At 50.9% G+C, this 22,097-nt stretch overlaps 1 protein-coding gene across 1 annotated transcript in view; it reads right to left on the reverse strand.

The window, feature by feature from the left end:
• LOC147718431 (G protein-coupled receptor 83-like) overlaps positions 1–22,097 on the reverse strand; it is a 527,091-nt gene that overhangs the window by 415,979 nt on the left and 89,015 nt on the right. The window contains exon 2 of the mRNA XM_086966719.1: positions 10,614–10,739. Coding sequence (XP_086822845.1) covers positions 10,614–10,739 — 126 coding nt within the window. The remainder of the gene's footprint in view (positions 1–10,613; positions 10,740–22,097) is intronic.

A 22,097-nucleotide genomic window follows, 5' to 3' on the forward strand; every position in this document is an offset into this window, starting at 1 on the left:
TTATTATTATTATTTATTTTAGGTTTTTATAGAGCGCGTAGTCACCCTCGAGTATCCCAGCGCTGAACCTCGTACTCCTACAGGGGGGGGGCAAGGGAAACTTCAAGTAGATCAAGGAAAGAGGAGGGTTTTGAGGGACTTCCTAAATCTTAGGAGGTTAGGTTCCGCTCTAAGGTTCGGGGGAAGAGCGTTCCATTTTCTGGCCGTGTTTACCGAGAATCTGCGACCGCCAAAGCGGGCTTTCTTCACCCTAGGGACAACGATAAGGTTTCCCTGTTCAGACCGGAGCGCTCTCGGTGGTCTGTAAGGGGTGATCCACGTGCTCAGAATGGGGGGGCCAGCGTTGTGCAGGGTCTTGTGGGCTAGGCAGAGGGCCTTGAATGCGACTCTTTCCCTCACGGGGAGCCAATGAAGTTTTCTCAACGCTGGTTTGGCCGATGTTCTTGATGGGGTGTTTGTGAGCAGGCGGGCTGCGGCATTTTGGGTTTTTTGTAAGATCTGGTAGGTGGCTTCCGGCGCGCCGAGGTAAATGGCGTTGCTGTAGTCTAGCCTTGCCAGCACTAGACCTTGAATTAGCAGGAGACGAGACTGGAATGGTAGTAGGGGAAGTACCTTTCTGCATGATCTCAAAAGCCCATAGCAGATGCCGGCAGTTTTCCTCGCCTGAGTCCTGAAGGTGAGGTCTGTCTCCAGCCACACTCCTAGACTCTTGACCTCTGTTTTGGGGGAGGGGGGGTCACCCATACAGGCGGGCCAGATGTCAGGTGGGAGACTCGAGGTTTTGTGGCCGAGGAGCAGGATCTCTGTTTTTGACCCGTTGAGCTTTAAGTCAGAGTCGCTCATCCATTGGTGGACGGTGGAGAGACAGTCACGCAGGTTGGAGGGTTTTAGCTTGGGGTGTGAGAGAGTCACCACCAGCTGGGTGTCGTCAGCGTAGCTGACGATCGTGACTCCGAATGGGGCGACCAGCTCCTCCAGTGGGGCCATATACACGTTGAAAAGCGTGGGGCTCAGTGAGGAGCCCTGTGGCACTCCACACCGGAGGGGGATTGGGGGGGAGCGGCTTTCTCCTTCCCAAACTTGGAAGGAGCGTTGGGAGAGGAAGGATGTAAGCCATCTCAGCGCACTGTCTTGTATGCCTGTGTTGTCTAGGCGCTGGGCTAGGACCTGATGGTTGACAGTGTCGAATGCCGCGCTGAGGTCCAGGAGGACCACTGCCACTGATCCTCCTGTGTCAATGATTTCCCTCGCTTTTTCTACGGCCGCCAGGAGGGCGGTGTCTGTCCCCTGACCTGGTCTGAAGCCGGTTTGGGAGTTTTTTAAGAGAAGGTTTGCCTCCAAGAAGTGGGACAGCTGTTTATTTGCAAGTTTCTCTGCGACCTTCCCTATCCAGGGGAGGAGCGAGATGGGTCTATAGTTGGACAAGTCCGTGGGGTCTAGTGATGGCTTCACTTGTTGTGCTGGGTAAAACTTTGGTTAAGTGATGCAATCCCTCTGACTCACTTGATAGTGGAGGATCTTTTATCGCTTGACCACTCAATGCGTGTACCCTGGCTTAAATATTTGAAGTCGCAATTTGCGAAACTTGGCCGACTGAACCTGTTTGATAACCCGGGGGATATAGTTAAGGGTGACGTTGTTGCAATTAAGAGAGCTTATTACCTGAACCGTAACGCTGCAAGAGATGAAGTAGAGCTTCTGAAACCTAATGTTAGAATGTATATCATGTTGAGAACTTGTAATTCAATGGAATTGTATCTAACATGCTCCTTCACCACCCATGAGAAATTTTTGCTGACCCGCTTCAGGTTTAACATTTTTCATCAGCTTTTAATTAGACCCAAGTCGGACATTTTTAAGAAACCAGCAGCTCCCTGTGGCTGCGACGGGAAGTCTCCACAGGACATGCTGCATTTTATATTTTTATGTACATTTTATGAATATCCACGAAAGCGGTACCTGGTTACTCTTTTAAAGAAATTAAATTTTAACCAAATCAGACCCGCCCTTATGTACTTACAGTTGCTGCATTCGGACAGTGTCCTCCAGGTGCTAGAATTCTTAAAAATGACTATGAGACTAAGAAATTGTTTGGATGAGTAAATGTGCATTAACTGTAGTTTATGGCACTATTGCACTTTATTTCGTATATTCTGTGTATGGACTTTACTTGCATCTCTTATTCTAATTCTGTCAATGCACTTCCTTTTTTATGATATATTTGTGTTGTATGTAATTTAAGATTGACTTTGTGAGTATTGTGATGTTTTTATTATGAATTGTCTAAATTGTGTGTACTTTTATGGATTGCAATATATCCGAAATAAAGTCAATTTGACTTTGACTAGTCTATTTAAGTGTAAATAGGGCTGTGACCAGCTTCTCCCTCCCATGCTGCCAGTGATGGCCAATCCAGCCACACCTAAGCTCCCTATTGTGTGTGGCTTTCTAGGATGAATACACAAAACCCAACTGTCAGCTGCACTCAGTCATGTGACCTTGAGACAGTATGCAGGCACCAAATGGCTGAGGCAGACAATGGGCAACTTTCTAAAAGAGGCATTTTCAGAATTTTTATTTAAATCCTGACATTACCATAAGAGAGGAATTGCCATTATAATTCCAAAGGCACCAAACACTGGGCCTGTTCCAGTTTGGAAGCTACAGCTTAATACATTTAATAAGGTAACTCCAATATTATCCTGCGAGACAGGCAGGCCCTGCAGTAGTCAAAAATAAATCTAAGAGTTTTTCACTTTTAGGACATGTAAAACATAAAAGTACATGTCCAGGTTGTTATACACACTGCACACTGCCATTTTGGCTATCCAGGGCCTACCCTAGGGTTGACTTATATTTATTCAAAAGGAAGATTTGAGCCTAACAAAAGGGATATTTTGCCATGTCAAAATGGCAGTTTAAAACTGTGCACACAGACTGCAATGGCAGACATGAGACATGTTTGAAATGACTACTTAAGTGGGTGGCACAATCAGTACTGCAGGCCCACTAGTAGCATTTAATTTACAGGCCCTGGGCACAGGTAGGGCCACTTTACTCGGGACGTACAAGTAAATTGCATATGCCAAATGCATATATGATCCAATTCTACCATGTTTAAAGGAGAGATCACAGTACTCTAGCACAAGTTAGCAGTTGTAAAAAGCACAGAGTCCTAAAGCAGGCAAAAGCAAAGTCCAAAATAGGAGGGTTGAAAGCAAAAAGTGTGGGGAAAAACCACGGCAAGGATGCCAGGTCTAACAGGAAGCCTATTATCTCAACAGGTGAAAAATGTATATCAGCTTCAACCTTTCACACCCTCAATAATAGGAATCTCAAATGCCCTTTGAATATTGAACTGAAGTACTGAGTGCATCTGCGATGGCAGTAGATGCCTGGACATGATGACCCCAATACATGAAACAATTTCTGAACATCCAGGGGGCACATGCCCACTGCTCTTTTATGAATTTGCTTGCAGAAGCACGTGTTTATGCTTAGATTGACATTTACCACATAGGCTTAGGGTAGGAATATAAATATGTACCTCACTGTTCCATATCTGTAATGATGGTAGGTAGGGAAACACCACGTTTCTTGCGATGGTTCATCATCTGGCTGATGTGGGGAAAACTTTGGCCAGGGGGCCATCCGCCACCGGAAAACAGGTGTATGAACATCCTAAAGAGAGGGGGATTTCCTCAATGCATTTTTTCTTTTTTTCGGCTTGATACCATCATGAGGGGTATGGTGGACCCAACCAGTAAAGGATGAAAACCTGCTGGATAACATAATCCATGCACATCAATGACACTTATTCTATGTTTCTGATGGGAGCACTTGCTCTGGAGTCTGTTTCAGTGTAACTCAAAGAAATGTGGAGCCCACCCAGCATTTAATTTGTGAAGAAGGTGCTCCTGCTATGTCGACATAATCACTTCGGTAGTCAGTCTACCAGCTCACCGTAGTATCAGGGGCACTACCTCTCCACAAAAGACTACCCGCTATATTCTTAGCTCCCTGTATCTATGAAGGGATCTAAATGACACCCTTAGTAGATTTCATACATGCAGATATCTTCTATACTAATCTATACTAATATAATAAAGAGAAAGCCCAAACCTTTGAGGCGGGTAATCTCAGTAACCACAGCACCAATCACAACACCCAATACAGCGTTGGAAAGGGCAGTTGCAGCAGAAGGACATAGGCTATGCAGATGCCCACCATATACATTTAAAAGGTAAAAGAACCGCGCCAGCAAAGTAGTCCCTTGTGGCGTGTCTGCATTGTGCTGTGGGCGTGTGCTGGGGGCGTGACAAATGCTGGGGGCGTGTTGTATGTTCCACCCTTCACGCCATGTCTCATATCGTGTGATGTGGGCGTGTTCTGGGGGCGTGGCCGTGTGCGCGGCACGGGTATATGGAAAAAAAAGCGATTGTTGTGCCCAATATTTCATTGTTTTTTCTTCCCAGGTTCTGTACATTCCAGCTCCGGGTGTCCACCCTGCTCCCTTTAAATACCACTGCACCCCATAATCATAACCCACCCTTACTCCTTAAAATACTCCAACACCCTTAAACACTAACCCATCTTAACCCTATAAATATACCCTGTACCCCAAAACCCAAACCTATCCCTAAACCCTAAAAATCCCCCTGTACCACAAAACCCAAACCTAGCCCTGAACCCTATAAATACCCCTGTACCTCAAAACCCAAACCTACCCCTGAACCCTAAAAATACCCCTGTACCCCAAAACCCAAACCTAGCCCTGAACCATAAAAATAACCCTGTACCCCAAACCCAAACCTACCCCTGAACCCTAAAATATCCCTGTACCCAAAACCCAAACCTAGCCCTGAACCCTAAAAATACCCCTGTACCCCAAAACCCAAACCTAGCCCTAAACCCTTAAAATACCCTTGTGCCCCAAAACCCAAACCTACCCCTGAACCCTAAAAATACCCCTGTACCCCAAAACCCATACCTATCCCTAAACCCTAAAACTACCCCTGTACCCCATAACTTATATATCAGCTCTTCGAGCTGAGTGGTCGCTCCCCTGCTTCCCTGGCGACTTGTGGTATTGTTGTGCCGCATTTACTTTAAGAACTGCCTCTTAATTGTTGCCTGCAGTCTGCCTTGCTTGCCGCTTTATTGTATTTGCATTTTAAACCGCTACTGTAACTTTATCTGTTATTGTGCGTTTCTCCTCAAGCGCTCTGCTGTTTTACCCCTCCGCTGCCATTTTGTTTGTTATTGTCGTCCTCTGGAGCCCGCCCCGCCTCCCAGCTGAGCCGCCCTCCCACTGACTACAAACAGCGCTCCGTTACCTGAATGCGCTGTGACTCGCTTCGCTCTTCGAGCTGAGTGGTCGCTCCCCTGCTTCCCTGGCGACTTGTGGTATCGTTGTGCCGCATTTACTTTAAGAACTGCCTCTTAATTGTTGCCTGCAGTCTGCCTTGCTTGCCGCTTTATTGCATTTGCATTTTAAACCGCTACTGTAACTTTATCTGTTATTGTGCGTTTCTCCTCAAGCGCTCTGCTGTTTTACCCCTCCGCTGCCATTTTGTTTGTTATTGTCGTCCTCTGGAGCCCGCCCCGCCACCCAGCTGACCCGCCCTCGCCCCTCCCCCTCCACCATCCATATATGCCCGCTGCATTAACGAGCAGCGTCTACGCGCAGCGACCGCGCCCCTTGCGCGCCGAAGGTGCGCCAAAGGTAAGCCCGTCTACGCCCGTCCGCGCCTGGACCGCGCCCAGCGCCATACCCCCTGGTCCTCGTTCTGTCCACCCCTCCCGCATTTCTTACGATGCCACCACCCTCCTAGCCCTCAACCCCGGCCGCTCCCTCAACTGTGCCCAAGCTGCCCCTGGATACACCCATGGACCCTTTTCTTGTTACTCCTGCAAGTTCGACGGCAACAAGACCAGCTCCTCATCTACGATCACACAACAGATATCCAACCCCAACCACCTACAATGCGTTCTGCTCAACACCCGTTCGCTCCACAGGCACGCCATTGACCTCTGGAATCTACTAGACACCATCTCTCCGGACGTCGCCTTCCTAACAGAAATATGGATGAATGCCTCTTCAGCCCCGGACATCACCATTGCCATCCCGGAAGGCTATAAGATCATTCCTAAGGACCGTACCGGCCAAACAGGAGGAGGCATCGCTATCGTCCATAAGAAATCCATCCGCATTTCAACCAGCTCTGACGTCAATCTCGCCAACTCCGAACACCTCCACTTCCAGATCCACACCGACCCCAAGACCACACTCAGAGGCACCCTCCTTTACAGACCACCAGGACCCCGCACACAATTTAGTGAAGACATCACGGACTTCATCACTCCACACGCGCTCCCCTCCGAGGAATACATCCTTTTGGGAGACCTCAACTTTCACCTTGAAAAGAACAATGACCGCAACACCACCACCCTTTTGGACAACCTCGCAAACCTCGGACTTAAACAACTTGTCACCACCCCCACCCACATCGCAGGTCACACACTCGACCCTATCTTCACCTCCAGCAAACATGTTTCCTTCAGCCACACCACAGCTCTCCTTTGGACTGACCACAGCTGCGTTCACTTCACCTACAACAAGCCCACATCCAACAACCACCCCCAACCCACTTTGCAAAGAAACTGGAACAAAATCACCATCGACCAGATCTCCTCATCGCTTCTTCAAAAGCCCCCCGCCCACTCCTCAAACCCTGACCAAGCAGCCACCAACCTCACCCAATGGTTATCCAACAGCGCCGACATTCTAGCACCACTGAAAAAACGACAAATCAAACTAGGCAGCAAGAAGGCCTCCTGGTTCAACGACGACCTTAAGAAATCCAAGAAACTCTGTCGCTCCCTCGAGAAGGCCTGGAAAAAAGACCCAACCACCAGCACCAAGGACGCCTTCAAAAACGCCACCCGCATACACCACCAACTAATCCGAAATGCCAAGAAAGCAGCCTTAAAGGACCGTCTAGATAACAACGCCCATAACAGCAAGGAATTATTCAACATCGTCAAAGAATTTACCAACCCCTCAGCCAACTCCAACGACATCACCCCCTCTCAAGCCCTCTGCGACTCCCTAGCCTCATTCTTCCACGATAAAATTGCAGACATCCACAACAGCTTCGACAACCAACCCGGAGACCAACCCACCCAACCCCCTGCAGGACACCCACCCCCCCTGAACACCCTCCAGGACTGGAAGCCAATCTCAACTGAGGACACCATCCGGCTGATGACTTCTATCCATTCAGGATCCCCCACAGACCCCTGCCCTCACCACATCTTCAACAAAGCAGACTCCATTATTGCACCGCACCTCCGAGACGTCATCAATTGCTCCTTCAACTCTGCATCCTTCCCGGAAAGCTGGAAACATGCCGAACTCAGCGCCCTCCTGAAGAAACCCACAGCTGACCCCACCGAACTCAAAAACTATCGCCCCATCTCGCTCCTTCCATTCCCGGCCAAAGTCATCGAGAAAGCTGTCAACAACCAGCTCGCCGCATTCCTCGAAACCAACAAATCCCTCGACTCTTCACAGTCCGGCTTCCGAGCTAAGCACAGCACCGAAACCGCCCTCATCGCAGCAACAGACGACATTCAAACTCTACTGAACAATGGAGACACAGTCGCCCTCATCCTCCTCGACCTCTCCGCAGCATTCGACACAGTCTGCCATAGCACCCTTCTACAGCGCCTCAAAGACATCGGAATCCAAGGAAAAGCTCTGGAATGGATCACCTCGTTCCTCTCCGGAAGAACCCAGAGAGTCCGCCTTCCACCATTCAAATCAGAGGCTACTGAAGTCATCTGCGGAGTACCTCAAGGATCCTCACTCAGTCCCACCCTATTCAACGTTTACATGAGCCCCCTTGCGGCCATCGCACGCCAACATAACCTCAACATCATCTCCTACGCCGACGACACTCAACTGATCCTATCACTCACCAGAGACCCTAACACGGCCAAAACCAACCTTCACGAAGGGATGAAAGAAGTAGCCGAATGGATGAAGCACAGCCGACTGAAACTGAACTCAGACAAAACAGAAGTCCTCATCCTAGGTACCTCCCCTTCCGCCTGGGACGACTCTTGGTGGCCAGAAGCCCTTGGAAAAGCACCCATCCCGACGGACCACGCACGGAACCTGGGCGTCATCCTGGATTCCTCACTCTCGATGAACAGACAAGTCAACGCCGTTTCTTCATCTTGCTTCAACATTCTTCGCATGCTCAAAAAAACTTTCCGCTGGATCCCCACCGAAACCAGAAAAACAGTCACCCACGCTCTGGTCACGAGCCGACTGGACTACGGAAACACCCTCTACGCCGGCACCACCGCAAAACTCCAGAAGAAACTACAACGTATCCAGAACGCCTCAGCCAGGCTCATATTAGACATCCCGCGTCAAGAGCACATCTCTGATCACCTGAAAAACCTCCACTGGCTCCCCGTCAATAAGAGGATCACCTTCCGGCTCCTAACCCACGCACACAAAGCACTCTACGAAATCGGTCCCGAATGCCTCAACTCACGACTATCCTTCTACACCCCTTCACGCCAACTACGATCCTCCAACCAAGCCCTTGCCACTGTACCTCGCATCAACAAATCCACTATGGGAGGTAGATCCTTCTCCTACCTAGCAGCGAAAACTTGGAACTCACTTCCCACTCACCTTCGTCTCACTCAGAACCACCTAGCATTCAGAAAGCAACTCAAAACATGGATTTTCGACAAATAACTCCCCACCCTTCTTCAAGCGCCTTGAGACCCTCTGGGTATGTAGCGCGCTATACAAATTTTTTTGACTTGACTTGACTTGACTTGACTATCTGAACCATTAAAATACCCAAACACCCGAAAACATATACCTCAGTACCTCAAAACATATACCCCTATACCCATACTTACCTTATCCAAACATTAAAAAAAACATGCTTTTACCATTCATGCATTTACAACGAATTTCGTTGTAAATGTATGAGTGGTAAAAGCATATAAAATGTAATGCCTTGCGTTATTATGGCATTGTGGAGTCATGGTACTTTAGTAATGAAAGGATGCGGAGTGATGGTATGCGGAAAGAAAGTTGCGGAATAATGGGTGTTTACCCTCCACCGGTAAGTACATTGGTGGCACGGCGGCCCACATCTCCAGCAACATACTCATATTTTTTCACCACCGATTTGAAAAATGCACAGGTCTCTCTCATTGATGGCCAGCACCGACATACACTTTAAGACACACCTCCCGCCACAAGTTCTAGAATTGCGAACTTTAGAGCTGGGGAGCTACGTTCAAATCTCGGCATCAGCTCAACATCCTGTGATTCCAGGCAAATTGCTTTGTCTCCCCGTGCCTACCACAAATGAATGTGTTCTTCTGTAATGTAAATTGTGCTCATGCCATGTTGTCGAGTTCACACACTACTGAACGCGCACTCTTAAGTGCATCAGCAGTGCACTGTTAATCGGAGCGTTTCCCAGGCCTGTCACAGATCAGAAATGCTATCAAAACGAAATCCTACAAAACAAAATACTACTGGCCGGCAGCAATTCATACCCGGACCACGTCGGGACGGGCTGCTAGTTTCATAATATATTGACTGTATTTAATCAATTAATCCAGATTTTCTTTTGCAGGCAGGAGTTTACTTCTGGAACCAGTGTTTTTTTCACATTTCTTATATTTGAGCCACAGCACTGTGCCTCTCTGGTGGTTGGAGCTTTGGAATAGACTCCCTCAAGTCTTTTCAAAGCTCCAACCATCTCAGAGGCAATGTTGGTTTTGTCACCATGGCTATCACTTCCAAACTGTCCATGAAGAAAATCGGGACATTCCAGAGGTAGGTGTAGTGAATAAACTGCAAAGCACATGAGTGAAGAGAGCGCATATATTCTTGTCAAACAATGGCAAAATCCCATAGCGACTGGTAACATCCAAAAACACATATTCAGCTAATAGAGTTTGTCCACCTATCTTCTTGAGAGAGGGGTAGGTCTCACAAAGGAACCTCATACAGGACCTGTGGGCTACCAGCGATTTTATATTGCATACATGCAATGCAAACTAACTAATGTTGGATAAAGCAACAACAGTCACATTATGACTTTAAACACTAGCACAAATTAAGCACTGACTTTGTGACATTAAAGAACGGTAACTCCATGGAGTTAAGAATGAGACATGGATCATACTGTGGATGGTTATGGACCCTTCACAGGTCACAGGGAGAAGATGGTTCTTGTTGTGTGGCCTAAGGTTTTATATTTAAAGTCAGTGGAAGAAAAAGAGAAAGCGAAAGGGAAAGAGACAGAGAGAGGGAGAAGGAGCAAGAGGATGATAGATAAACAAAAAGAATGGATGACCTCTATACATATTTATACATGTATATTTATGTACATATAATATATATAATATAGAATATATATATACACACATATATATGTACACACATGCATATAAATCATATTGTACAGAGTCTACTGAGAGTAAAATACATCGAAAGAATTAAAGGCATTACACGTTTTTTACACTAATGAAAGTGCTTATTTGAATTTTTAACTCTACTGCACCTGATGTCTGTCAAGCGCGATGGCAGTCAGGGTCAAGGTGGAGACGTGAAGGGAACAGTACTGCACAAAGCGGCTGACGTGGCACATGGCTTTCCCAAACATCCAGGTGCTGTTCACAAAGCGAACCTATTTGGGTTAAATAAACATTTGATCTTATTCATGGTTAAAAAGTGGCATATTACCTGAATGACAAAGAAAAGAGAGGCAGATAGTGGAAGTAGAATGGCAGCTTAGAATTATCTCTAATTGACATTCACACTGAATCATAATGAGATACTATGAACATAGCACTTACCGACTCATTCTTTCAGCATGAAAAATGCATTGAACAAGACACACATTTTAACAACCTTGGAAGAACAAGAGGCTGAGTAGAACAGGTCAGGAATGCTGGGCGAGGGCTCCCATTAGCAAGTAAAAAGGACTATTTTATGAAGGTCAAACAGGAAGAAAGACAATTACCTGACCAATTACATACATTGGCTTATATCACCTGTAGTGTTTCACATAGCAACTACATTTGTTTAATTGTTCCTGTTTAAAGTAGGATGAAGCACGTCTCTCGTCGCACTATCGAATCTTCTTTTCACAACCTCTTTTGGTTATTCTTTTAAATACTTATTTTACTTTGTTACTTAAAATTCTTTTGTACATCGCTCAGCACTTTTTCCACTGTGTGCCTCTCCTATTTAAACGCAAAAACAACAGTTGATGGACAGAATGTAGAACAATGTCATACATTCACCCCAGTATAGAGATCTGGGCCTAAATCCATCGTTTTTTGCACTTTTTTTGAAAGACATGGCTTGGTAGTTCGGGCTGGACTGTTCCCATAAGGCACAGGATCAAGGCTGATTTGCATATAGCCATTGTCTGACCTAGGGTGGTGTGGAGTGCAAAAAAACGATGGATTTAGGCCCAGATCTTTGTACTGGGGTGAATGTAAGACATTGTTCTGCATTCTGTCCATCAACTGTGTTTTTTGCAATTTTCACCCTGAGTGGGCTGGGTATGCTCAGACGTGAGTCTCAGGCTCTCCACATCACTGGAGTCAAGCTATCCAGGCTGAAGAAGGCTGATAGCCAGAAACCGGTCCTTGGATGCTTGATTCCGGTCTGGGAAAGACATGGCTTGGTAGTTCGGACTGGACTGTTCCCATGAGGCACAGGGTCAGAGCTGATTTGTATATAGCCAGTGTCTAACCCAGGGTGGTGGAGTGCAAAAAAACGATGGATTTAGGCCCAGATCTTTGTACTGGGGTGAATGTAAGACATTGTTCTGCATTCTGTCCATCAACTGTGTTTTTTGCAATTCTCCTATTTAGGTTTAAAGCTTTTTATTAAGGCAAAAACATAGGAGGAAAGGTAACAAGGAGGGTAAGGGTACATACATTACAGATTCAAAATAGCAAAGTGAAGATAATAGAGCGCGATGGTGGACAGGGCTACTGCAAAGGAAATGTCGATGAGCAAAACAGAAAGGGCTAAACATCGTTGCCACCGTCAAGCAGGCTAAAAAGTGAAAGGCAGAAAAGCAAGAAGCCAACTCTACTTCCCCCTTGAACCCCTCCCTCCAAACACCCCAACTCACCCCAACTCCCTCCCTTCCCCCCCGTCCAGTGCTCAGCAATAATGCATCCTGCCGCCCCACCCCATCACCCCGCCCCATGAGCCCCCATCCCATATCTTCTTAATCGGTTGAGACCGCTGGAGGTGTCAGTCTCAGGAGTCTAAGGTACCTTGGACAGGTGAGTTCTCTGAATTCTGTGGTCAAGAGCGCGTGAACGGGTTGCCACAACTCGTCAAATTGCTCCACGTCCCCCGCCACCATAAGCGATAACTTTTCCATACCTAAAACATGCCAGAGCCTGTGTAGCCAGCCCGTGATGGAGGGGACCGTGGTGGTGCGCCAATGAATCAATATGTTCTGAATCGCCGATCCCAGTGCTATTGCTATTTGCCTGCCTTTGCGGGACTTCAGCGGGTACATTAGCCCATTCGGGAGGCCCAGCAGAACATACGCCGGGAAACGTGGCAATTCAATCTCAAAATGAGCATCTATCTCATCAATGATCTCCGTCCTGTATTCCTTCAGCAAGGGGCAGTCCCAAAGTACATGTATGAGAGTCCCCATGTGTCCACATTCCCTCCAACACTCCTTCCCAATATTCCTATTCATTTCATGTAGCCTCTCCAGGGTATAATACCAATACGTGGAAACCTTTGTGAGTGTTTCTGTGAGACCTGTGTGGTATGCAGAGTGTCTCGCCCGATGTGCAATCTGATCCCACTCCTTATGACTAAGCGTCCTTCCCAGTTCCCTATTCCAGCGTTCCCTACCCGGGTTATAAAAATGAAACGGGGGGGTTGCAGGAATTTGTAGAGGTCCGTGATCAGCTTACCATCAGAGGTGCGAGTTACCAACCACCGCTCATACGGCTTTATCTGGCGATCAGCAGTGTCTCGCACCTGAGGTTGAAGCGCCCAGTGCCTGACTTGCATGTATCGTAAGCTATCTGACTCAGTCAGGTGGAACTCCTGCTTCAGATGCTGAAAAGGGACCACTCCCTCAGAGTCATACATCTGGAAGAGCGCCCGGCAACCCGCTTCCCTCCAGTGTGAGAAAGCGCCCGGTTCCAGACCTGGAGAGAAATCAGGGTTCTCCACTATCGGCGTGAAAGGCGAGGGCAATGTGGTGAGTTCATGAACTTCACTGACCGCATTCCACACCCTCAAGGGGACTCGCGTGACATAGGAAGCATATAGGTTGGGAGGGCGGTGAATCCGTCGCAAGAAGGGCACCTCCTGAAGGGGACGCCCCGCCACTGCCTGGTCTTGAAAGAGCTAATGCTTGTCAGATTCCCACTTGCCCCACTGTACCAAGTAGCGCAGCTGCACCGCCTGGAAGTATTTCCGGAGGTCCGGGATGCCAAGGCCTCCCGCCTCAGGGGCCAGCATGGAGATAACCCTCTTCTTTCTCGGCTTGCGGCCCTGCCAGATGAAACGCGCAATGTCTGCTTGCGTCTGTCTGATCCATCCCGCAGGCGGCTGGAGCGGTAAAGCTCGAAAGAGATACAAGATCTGGGGCAGGACCGTCATCTTGACCGTAGCAATCCTGCCGAGCCAGGACAACACTCCTTTACTCCAGCGGCCCAGCTCTTCCTTGATTTTCCTACTAAGGGAGGCATAATTGGCCATTACCATCGCTGGCAACGTCGGTGCTAGCAGAATCCCCAGGTAAGGCACCAGGGATGACGACCACTGCATGGGAAAAAGCCTTTGCAGATCTCGTCTCGTATCCGCAGCCAGGGACACATCTAGGGCCGCTGACTTGCCCATATTCATCTTAAAACCCGCCACTTTCGAAAAAGCGTCCAGTTCCTGAATGCACGCCGGGAGGGCTCGCCGTGGATCATCCAGGGTCAAGAGGACATCGTCCGCATAGAGACTGATCGTATGGACATACCGCCCCATCTTGACCCCAATCGCATCCGGGTTCTGGCGAATCCTCTGGGCAAACGGCTCCATATAAAGAGCAAAAAGGAGGGGGGAAAGCGGGCATCCCTGCCTGGTACCCCTTTCAATCTCGAAGCTGTGGGAGCTGCACCCATTAACTCTAACTGTAGCCGAAGGGGACTTGTAACAGTTAAAAACCATCGAGCAGAATTTTTCTCCAATACCCATTTTCCGGAGTACCTGTTTGAGATAGGGCCAATGAACGCGATCAAATGCTTTCTCAGCGTCTACCGCCAGCAACATCCTCTCTCCTGGGATCCGTGAGGCCTTCTCCAAGACGTGCACCACCCTCTTGGTGTTATCGACTGTTTGTCGGCCTGGGACAAATCCAGCCTGATCTGCCTCAACTAGGCCCGGCAGATGCAGGGCCAGTCTAGACGCCAGAATTCCTGTGTATAGTTTAAGGTCAACATTCAGGAGGGATATAGGCCTGTACGAACCGCAGAGGGTCCGGTCCTTCCCTGGTTTCGGGATCACTGAGACCGTTGCCCTCAACAGGTCCGGTGATATGGCCCCCGGAGTGGAGAAGGAGTTAAATAGGCGGGTAAGAATAGGAGCCACAACCGGGCAAAAGGTTTTATAAAACAGGGACGTATAACCTCCCAAGTTTGAGCCTAGATATAGCGGATATCACCTCCCCCACATGAATACTGCGTTCCAGGTGCTCCGCCTGTGCTGGGTCCAGGGCCGGAAGGGCCACTTACTCCAAATAGTCCGCAGTATCTTGCGGCAAAGGGGGCTCCCCTGTGAAAAGCTCTTCATAGAACCTACGGAACGTCTCTGCCACAGCCGCGTCGTCAGAGACTGCCACCCCATCAGAACCGAGCAGTTCCTTTACCACGTTATGCTGATGCGCTATACGAAGTCTATTCGCCAAGAGTTTGCCACACCTATCCCCTCCCGTGTAAAACGCATGCTTCAGTCGCAGCGCCGCGTATTCCGCCCTATCCATGTCTAGCGCCGACAAGAGTTTCCTAGCAGCCTTCAGTTGTTTCCACACCCTAGGAGCCCCGGTACGGCGATGTACCTGCTCCAGTTCTCGGACTTTGGTAGTCAACTCCTCCCTCTTGCGTTGTCTTTCCCTATTCTCCGCCAAGGAGATGGAAATGAATTCCCCCCTCAGGAACGCTTTTAACACCGCCCACTGCGTCGCTAGTGAGGTGTCTGAGTTATCGCTGTGTGCCTGATACTCCCGGATCGCGTCCTCAATGTGTTTCACAACTGTTTTTTTATGTAAGAGGGTGTCTCTGAGTCGCCATACACCACGAGAGGGGGGGACCGGTGGAAGCGCAAATGCGCCCACAACCGGTGCATGATAAGATAATGACAGGACCCCAATGTCCGCCGCCGTAGCGGAGGCACACATCGGTCCACTGACCAATAAGTGGTCAACCGCGCATATGTCCGGTGTGCATGTGAATAGTAAGAATAGTCCCTACTCGTGGGGTAAAGTGTGCGCCAAAGATCATGTAGGTCCATGTCAGAGAGTCGAGCCTTTCCTACCTGTGAGAGTTCTCCAGTTTGCGGGTGTCGCTGCGCGGACCTATCAAGTGTGGAGTCAAAAACTATATTCAAATCACCCCCCAGAATGACATGTCTGTCCGGGGAGGCAGTCACGTCCACCAGCGCTGAGTCAAGGAAGCGTTCCTGGTGGTCGTTCGGGCTATACAAAGAGCCGATAGTGAACGTCGTGTCACCCAGCTTGAGTCGATACGCTAACAGCCTCCCCTTTTGTTCTGCGAATTTGTACAGCACCTCTCCCCTGAAGGAACTTGCTATCAAAATGGCCACCCCGCCGTCTTAGATGCAGCAGAGGAGAAAAACTGTGTGGGAAACTTGTTAGAACGCATCCTGTGACAATCCTGCGTTAGTAAATGGGTCTCCTGCAGGAGACATATGTCTGCTTGTGTCCCCTCCAACAAAGATAAGATTGTTCTCCGTTTAACCGGATTGTTAAATCCCTTAACATTAAGGGTCACTACTTTCAGTGTCGCCATATCCCTGAAGGACTGTGTGCGCTAGTCCGCGGGTGCCCAATCAGCGGGGGAGGGGCACGGGACGGCAGCTCAGAAGAAGCAAAATAAGACAAAGCAATAACATGTAAGACAGTGGACAATGTCCCCTCCACCCCCCAACAGTCCCCAACTTCCCTCGAATCAACCCTGTGGCAACTGGCCAACCCCCTACACAAACCCGAACAACCCATTGTCCCAGTCATGTCCCAAAACGGACATGTCCGTGGAAAGTACAAAAAGTGGACGTCCGGCCACTCGTTCTTCCCGCCTCTCCCCCGACTCCCTCTCCAACCCCCAAACCTGTCGTTGCAGAAGCTGTGTCCATCTCCCCCCGCAGCGATTCTACGCCGTCATGGCCACACCGTTCGTGGCAGCAGAGTCCCTGGCTGCTTTTCTCAGCGCGTTGGCCATTTCTGCTCTGATGGTGGGTGAGTCCGGTCTCCCAGCACTAGCCGTCGACCTCCGCCTCGCCGATCGCCGTCGTCCTCCTCGATCAGGGCGCCTCTGGCCCGGCGTCGCTTCACCCTCCTCCGTAGCCGTCAGGCCCAGGACTCCACAGACATCCTGCAAGGAGCGCAGTTGGTGCAGCACGCCATTCCAGCGGAAAATAAGGCGAAAGGGATGTCCCCAAGAGTACGGTGTTTCATTCTCCCTTAGGAAGTCCGTCGCGATTTTGAGGACCCTGCGCTTCTGCAGCATGATGGCAGATAGGTCCTGAAACAACGCTACGGGCCGTTCACGGAAGGTCAGCGGCTGTTTCTTGCGGGCCTCCGCCATTATGCATTCCTTCACTGGGAAATCCGGGAGGAAGGCCAGAATGTCCGGAGGAGACGCAGTCGATTGTCGCTGCCGGCCGACCCTATGGGCCCTATCGATCCGGATCGGAAAGTCCGCGGGCTCACCCAGGATCTCCCTGAACATGCCCCTCAGGTAGCCAGCCAAATCGGTTCCCTCTTCTGCGGACGGAACTCCCCGGACCCGAATGTTATTTCGTCTCGACCTGTTCTCCAGGTCTTCGTTGTGTGCCTGGAGGTCGACATGCTGTTCCCTGAGGCGGAGTACATCTTGCTGTAGATGGGCAATCTCCTCGTCCCTCCGCTGAGCCACTGCCTCCACCGTTTCCATCCGTTCACCGAGGCCCTCCACCTCTCTGCGGACCTCACGCACCTCGCTGGCCACTTCCTGCTTTAACGTCTGAAAGTCAGCCTTGAGTGAGCTGAACCGGTCCTACATGAAGGATCTTGTGACTGGGGGCTCACCCCCAGCCAGTTCTCCTGTGTTTCTGGAAGAGCTCGGGGATGGTTGCGCCCTTTCGCGTTGTTGCTGGGCCCTGCTGAGCATGTCCGGGAGTGTGCGGTCACCTCTCTTCGCGCCCCGGTTCCCCGACATTTGTACACTATGGACTGCAGCACGTCACTCAACCAAAGAGGCGATCCCGGGCTACTGACAGCAGGTCTCGGTGTCGTCGAATCCCCACTTGCGGGCAAGGCACCACCGAGGGTAGAGTCCGATGCAGCAGGGCCGCTACGCGTTCCGTGCTTCCGAGAGCAAAATGGCGGCCAGGCCCTGCCGCGCAGGCCGACCCCCACCTCTAATTGATGTCCAAACCGCTGACCACTACATGGACCTCCCGGTCCGTGGAATCTCCCATGACGGGAGTTCTGCTCAGGGCCGGGGGCGCAGGAAGTGTTCCAGGACGGCACCGTAGGGGATCTGCGCCACCGCCGCTGGGGGGATAAGATGGCGGCTGGGCGTAGCCAGGCAGACCCTCCGAGTCTGATGGTCACTGCCGTGCAGAGAGTCAGGGCTGCAGTAATGAGTCCCCTCTGGGCCCTTCGAGTCGCAGGAGGGCCGAGTGTCCTGGCTCTCTATTCCGAACTCCTTCCCAAACTGGCTACGGGGCCGAGGCACATGCGGTGTATCAGGCTACCGCCGTAGACTCGAGCGTCTCTATGCTCAGACAACAGGCGTCTCTCCTCTCGGGATCTCTCGGTGGCTAGTCATCCGGCGCACCAGCCTCCAAGGCATAAGCCGATGCGAGTAGGCAAGCAGACGCCACACCTAGCAGCCAGGCTCTGGCGCCGGGGCCCACCCAGGCCTTCCGTCCGGCGATCTGCTCCGCTTCGATTCAATGGTGCTCCGTAGCCGGATCGTCGACGCCGGAATGCGCTCCTGCAAAGCGCTCGGGACCAAAGTTTAACACCGGTGTATGCACCAAAGTCTCCGCCACCCGTCCCACGGCCGCTGAACTCCAGCGGGGTGAGAGAAGCTGCCTAAAAAGGGCTCGGGCCTAGTCGGGCCGGGGGAGCTGCGGGAAGAAGCGTCTGCTCACCCGGCCATCTTGGCCACGCCCCCCAATTCTCCTATTTAAACAGCACTTTGAAAAGTGCCCAGAAACTAGGACAATTGGAGACTTCACAAAGACCTCCTAAGATTCATGGACTTTGCCCTTGACTTGGTAAAGTGACGTATAGTCATGACATGGCTGTCTCCAAGGACCATATGCATGAACACATTTTCCCATAGCCACCGAATGGGCAAAATCCTTTGATGCATCTGGCCCCCGGTAATTTTATGTGTTAAACCGAGCGTGGCTTTTCACCACTTCTTTTCAGCTGTTCTTGCTCCTGCTGAAACTAGGTATGTGTTGGGCTCAGTTTCCCATTTACACTAATCAACCTTTACAAAAGCGGGATCTTGCATTGGCTGCTTCTAATATGATTGAAAACCTCTGGTTAACTTATTATACAATGTTAAGCTTCCTGTATTGGTTATAATAATATGAACATTGACTAAAGAACAAATTTAAAACATGGAGTCTGCACAATAGAATGCAATCAATCAATCAATCAATCAGTGACACTTATAAAGCGCGCTACATACCCGTAGGGTCTCAAGGCGCTGGGGGGGGGGGGGGGTGCCGCTACTGCTCGAACAGCCAGGTCTTCAGCTTCTTCCTGAAGGAGAGGTGGTCTTGGGTCAGGCGCAGGTCGGACGGGAGGGAGTTCCAGGTCTTGGCGGCCAGGTAGGAGAAGGACCTTCCTCCTGTAGTCGCTCTTCGGATGCGGGGGACGGCGGCGAGGGCGTGGTTGGCTGATCGGAGGTGGCGTTGGGGAGCGTAGAAGTTGACTCGGCTGTTGAGGTAGCTCGGGCCTTGGTCGTGTAGGGCTTTGTGTGCGTGGGTGAGGAGGCGGAAGGTGATTCTCTTGTTGACGGGGAGCCAGTGGAGGTCTCTCAGATGTCCGGAGATGTGGCTGGATCGTGGGATGTCGAGGATGAGTCTGGCTGAGGCGTTTTGGATCCGCTGGAGTCTCTTCTGGAGCTTGACGGTGGTCCCGGCGTAGATGGCGTTGCCGTAGTCCAGTCGGCTGGTGACGAGGGCCTGGGTGACGGTCTTCCTGGTCTCTGTGGGGATCCACCAGAAGATCTTCCGTAGCATGCGTAGGATGTTGAAGCACGCCGAGGAGACGCTGTTGACTTGCCTGGTCATGGAGAGGGAGGAGTCCAGGATGAAGCCCAGGTTTCGTGCATGGTCTGTCGGTTTGGGTGCGGTGCCCAGGGCGGGAGGCCACCAGGAGTCGTCCCAGGCGGAGGGTGAGGAGCCCAGGATGAGGACCTCCGTCTTGTCCGAGTTCAGTTTCAGGCGGCTGGTCGTCATCCACTCGGCTACCTCTTTCATCCCTTCGTGCAGGTTGGCTCTGGCGGCGGCGGGGTCGTTGGTCAGGGAGAGGATCAGCTGGGTGTCGTCGGCGTAGGAGATTATGCTGAGGTGGTGTTTGCGTACGATGGCCGCGAGGGGGCTCATGTAGACGTTGAAGAGGGTGGGGCTCAGGGATGATCCTTGGGGGACGCCGCAGATGACTTCGGAGGCCTCTGACTTGTACGGTGGTAGGCGCACTCTCTGTGTTCTTCCGTCGAGGAAGGAGATGATCCATTCCAGCGCCTTGTCCTGGATTCCGATGTTGCTGAGGCGCCGTACTAGGGTGCGGTGGCAGACCGTGTCGAATGCCGCGGAGAGGTCTAGGAGGATGAGGGCCGCTGTTTCTCCATTGTCCATCAGGGCTCGGATGTCGTCGGTGGCGGCGATGAGGGCGGTCTCGGTGCTGTGTTTGGCTCGGAAGCCGGACTGTGAGGGGTCGAGGGATCCGTTCGTCTCGAGGAAGGCGGCCATCTGCTTGTTGACGGTCTTCTCGATGACTTTGGCTGGAAACGGGAGAAGCGAGATGGGGCGGTAATTCTTGAGGTCGGTGGGGTCCGCTGTTGGTTTCTTGAGTAGAGCGCTGAGTTCGGCGTGTTTCCAGCTTTCAGGGAAGATGGCGGTGTCGAAGGAGGTGTTGATGATGTCTCGCAGGTGGGGTGCGATGACAGCGTCGGCCTTGTTGAAGGCGTGGTGAGGGCAGGGGTCGGTCGGTGATCCGGAGTGGATGGAGTTCATCGTGCGGATGGTGTCTTCGGTGCTGATCGGGGTCCAGGCGTGGAGGGTGGTGGTGGGGGGGGGTGGCTGGTCGGTCGTGGTGTGCGTTGGTTGGTTGTTGAAACTGCTGTGTATGTCTGTGATCTTGTTGTGGAAGTAGGAGGCGAGGGAGTTGCAGAGGTCTTGCGATGGGGTGATGTCGTTGTTTCCTGCGCTGGGGTTGGAAAGCTCTTTCACGATGTTGAAGAGTTCCTTGCAGTTGTGTGCGTTGTTGTCCAACCGGTCCTTGAATGCTGTTTTCTTGGCGGCGCGGATCAGCTGGTGGTGTTTCCGGGTGGCAAGTTTGTAGGAGGTCCTGTTGTCCGGTGTCGGTTCCCTTTTCCAGACTTTCTCGAGGGCTCGGCAGTTCTTCTTGGAGCTCTTGAGTTCGTCGGTGAACCATGGGGCCTTCTTGCTGCCGGGTCTGCTAGGCGGGGTCCTCAGCAATAAATAAAACGAAATACTAGTGTCCATATATAAGACATTGGGGTGATATTGGACGTGGCCCTTTTGGCAGGTTCACCCCTGAACTGTTTTTGCCTTGAGCTCTGACATGATGGTAGTGATTTTTGGCCTCTTCGCACTATAGCACTGTGGCCCAGTGTAAAGTGCGTGTGCTCTCTGAGTGCGTGTGGTGAGACTAGCCTGCCCTCCCATAGGAATGCATGGGGGATATGTGTGTCCATGTTAATTCCTGATATGAGAGTGCAGGGGCGAGTTTAGTATGTGCGAACTCGTGAGAATAAATGGTGCGCGCAGATGTACGGTGACTGTTGGAAAAATGCCACTTTTAGAAGTGGTCATTTCTATGTACTGTGTGTCTGCCTGCCTGATATGAATTGCATTTCTGGCTTGTGATTGACAAGTTCTGGATGATGTGGGTGGCTCCAGGAGACAGGGGGCTGGGGGGGGGGGGGGGATCTGCCCAGTGGTGAATAGAGAGATCTGCATGCAGATGGGAGGGAGGAGCTGCACCTGGGACCTGAATAGGACTGTGTCTTCCCTTCACAATGCCGGCTCTGCCCACTGTGGTGCATCTAGTCACTGAGACCCCACCTGACAAAGAAGAGTGCGGCTGAGCAAAACAAAGTTCTCTAAAGCTCCCCTATACCAATTCTGATTGATATCCCCCTGCCCTGTGCTGAAACAAAGGGATTTACCAATATAAATATACGGGCTGTGTCCCCATAAAATGTGTTCACTTTTGGGGTGCTGTTCCTGAAGGCGTGCTGCTGCTGGGGCCCAGGGGAGGGCTGGCCTCCCAGGACTCTGCATAGCCCTTCATTCCCGAAAAGACTTTGTGTCTGCTTTTTGCGCCCTGGGAGCGCTGAGATTCGGCTCCTCAGAGGAGCCCCGGAGCTTTGCAGCATGCCCTGAGGGAATCTCTCAAAATTGCCGAGATTGAGCGTGTGCCCACCCCGCTTTATAAGGATGGAGTGTGGCGTGTGCCCAACCCGCATTCTTATGGAGTTTTACGGGTGCCCACCCAGCTTCATGTTTT

This window comes from Lissotriton vulgaris, chromosome 4_1 (genome assembly GCF_964263255.1).
Source record: "Lissotriton vulgaris chromosome 4_1, aLisVul1.2, whole genome shotgun sequence".
Taxonomy (NCBI): Eukaryota; Metazoa; Chordata; class Amphibia; order Caudata; family Salamandridae; genus Lissotriton; species Lissotriton vulgaris.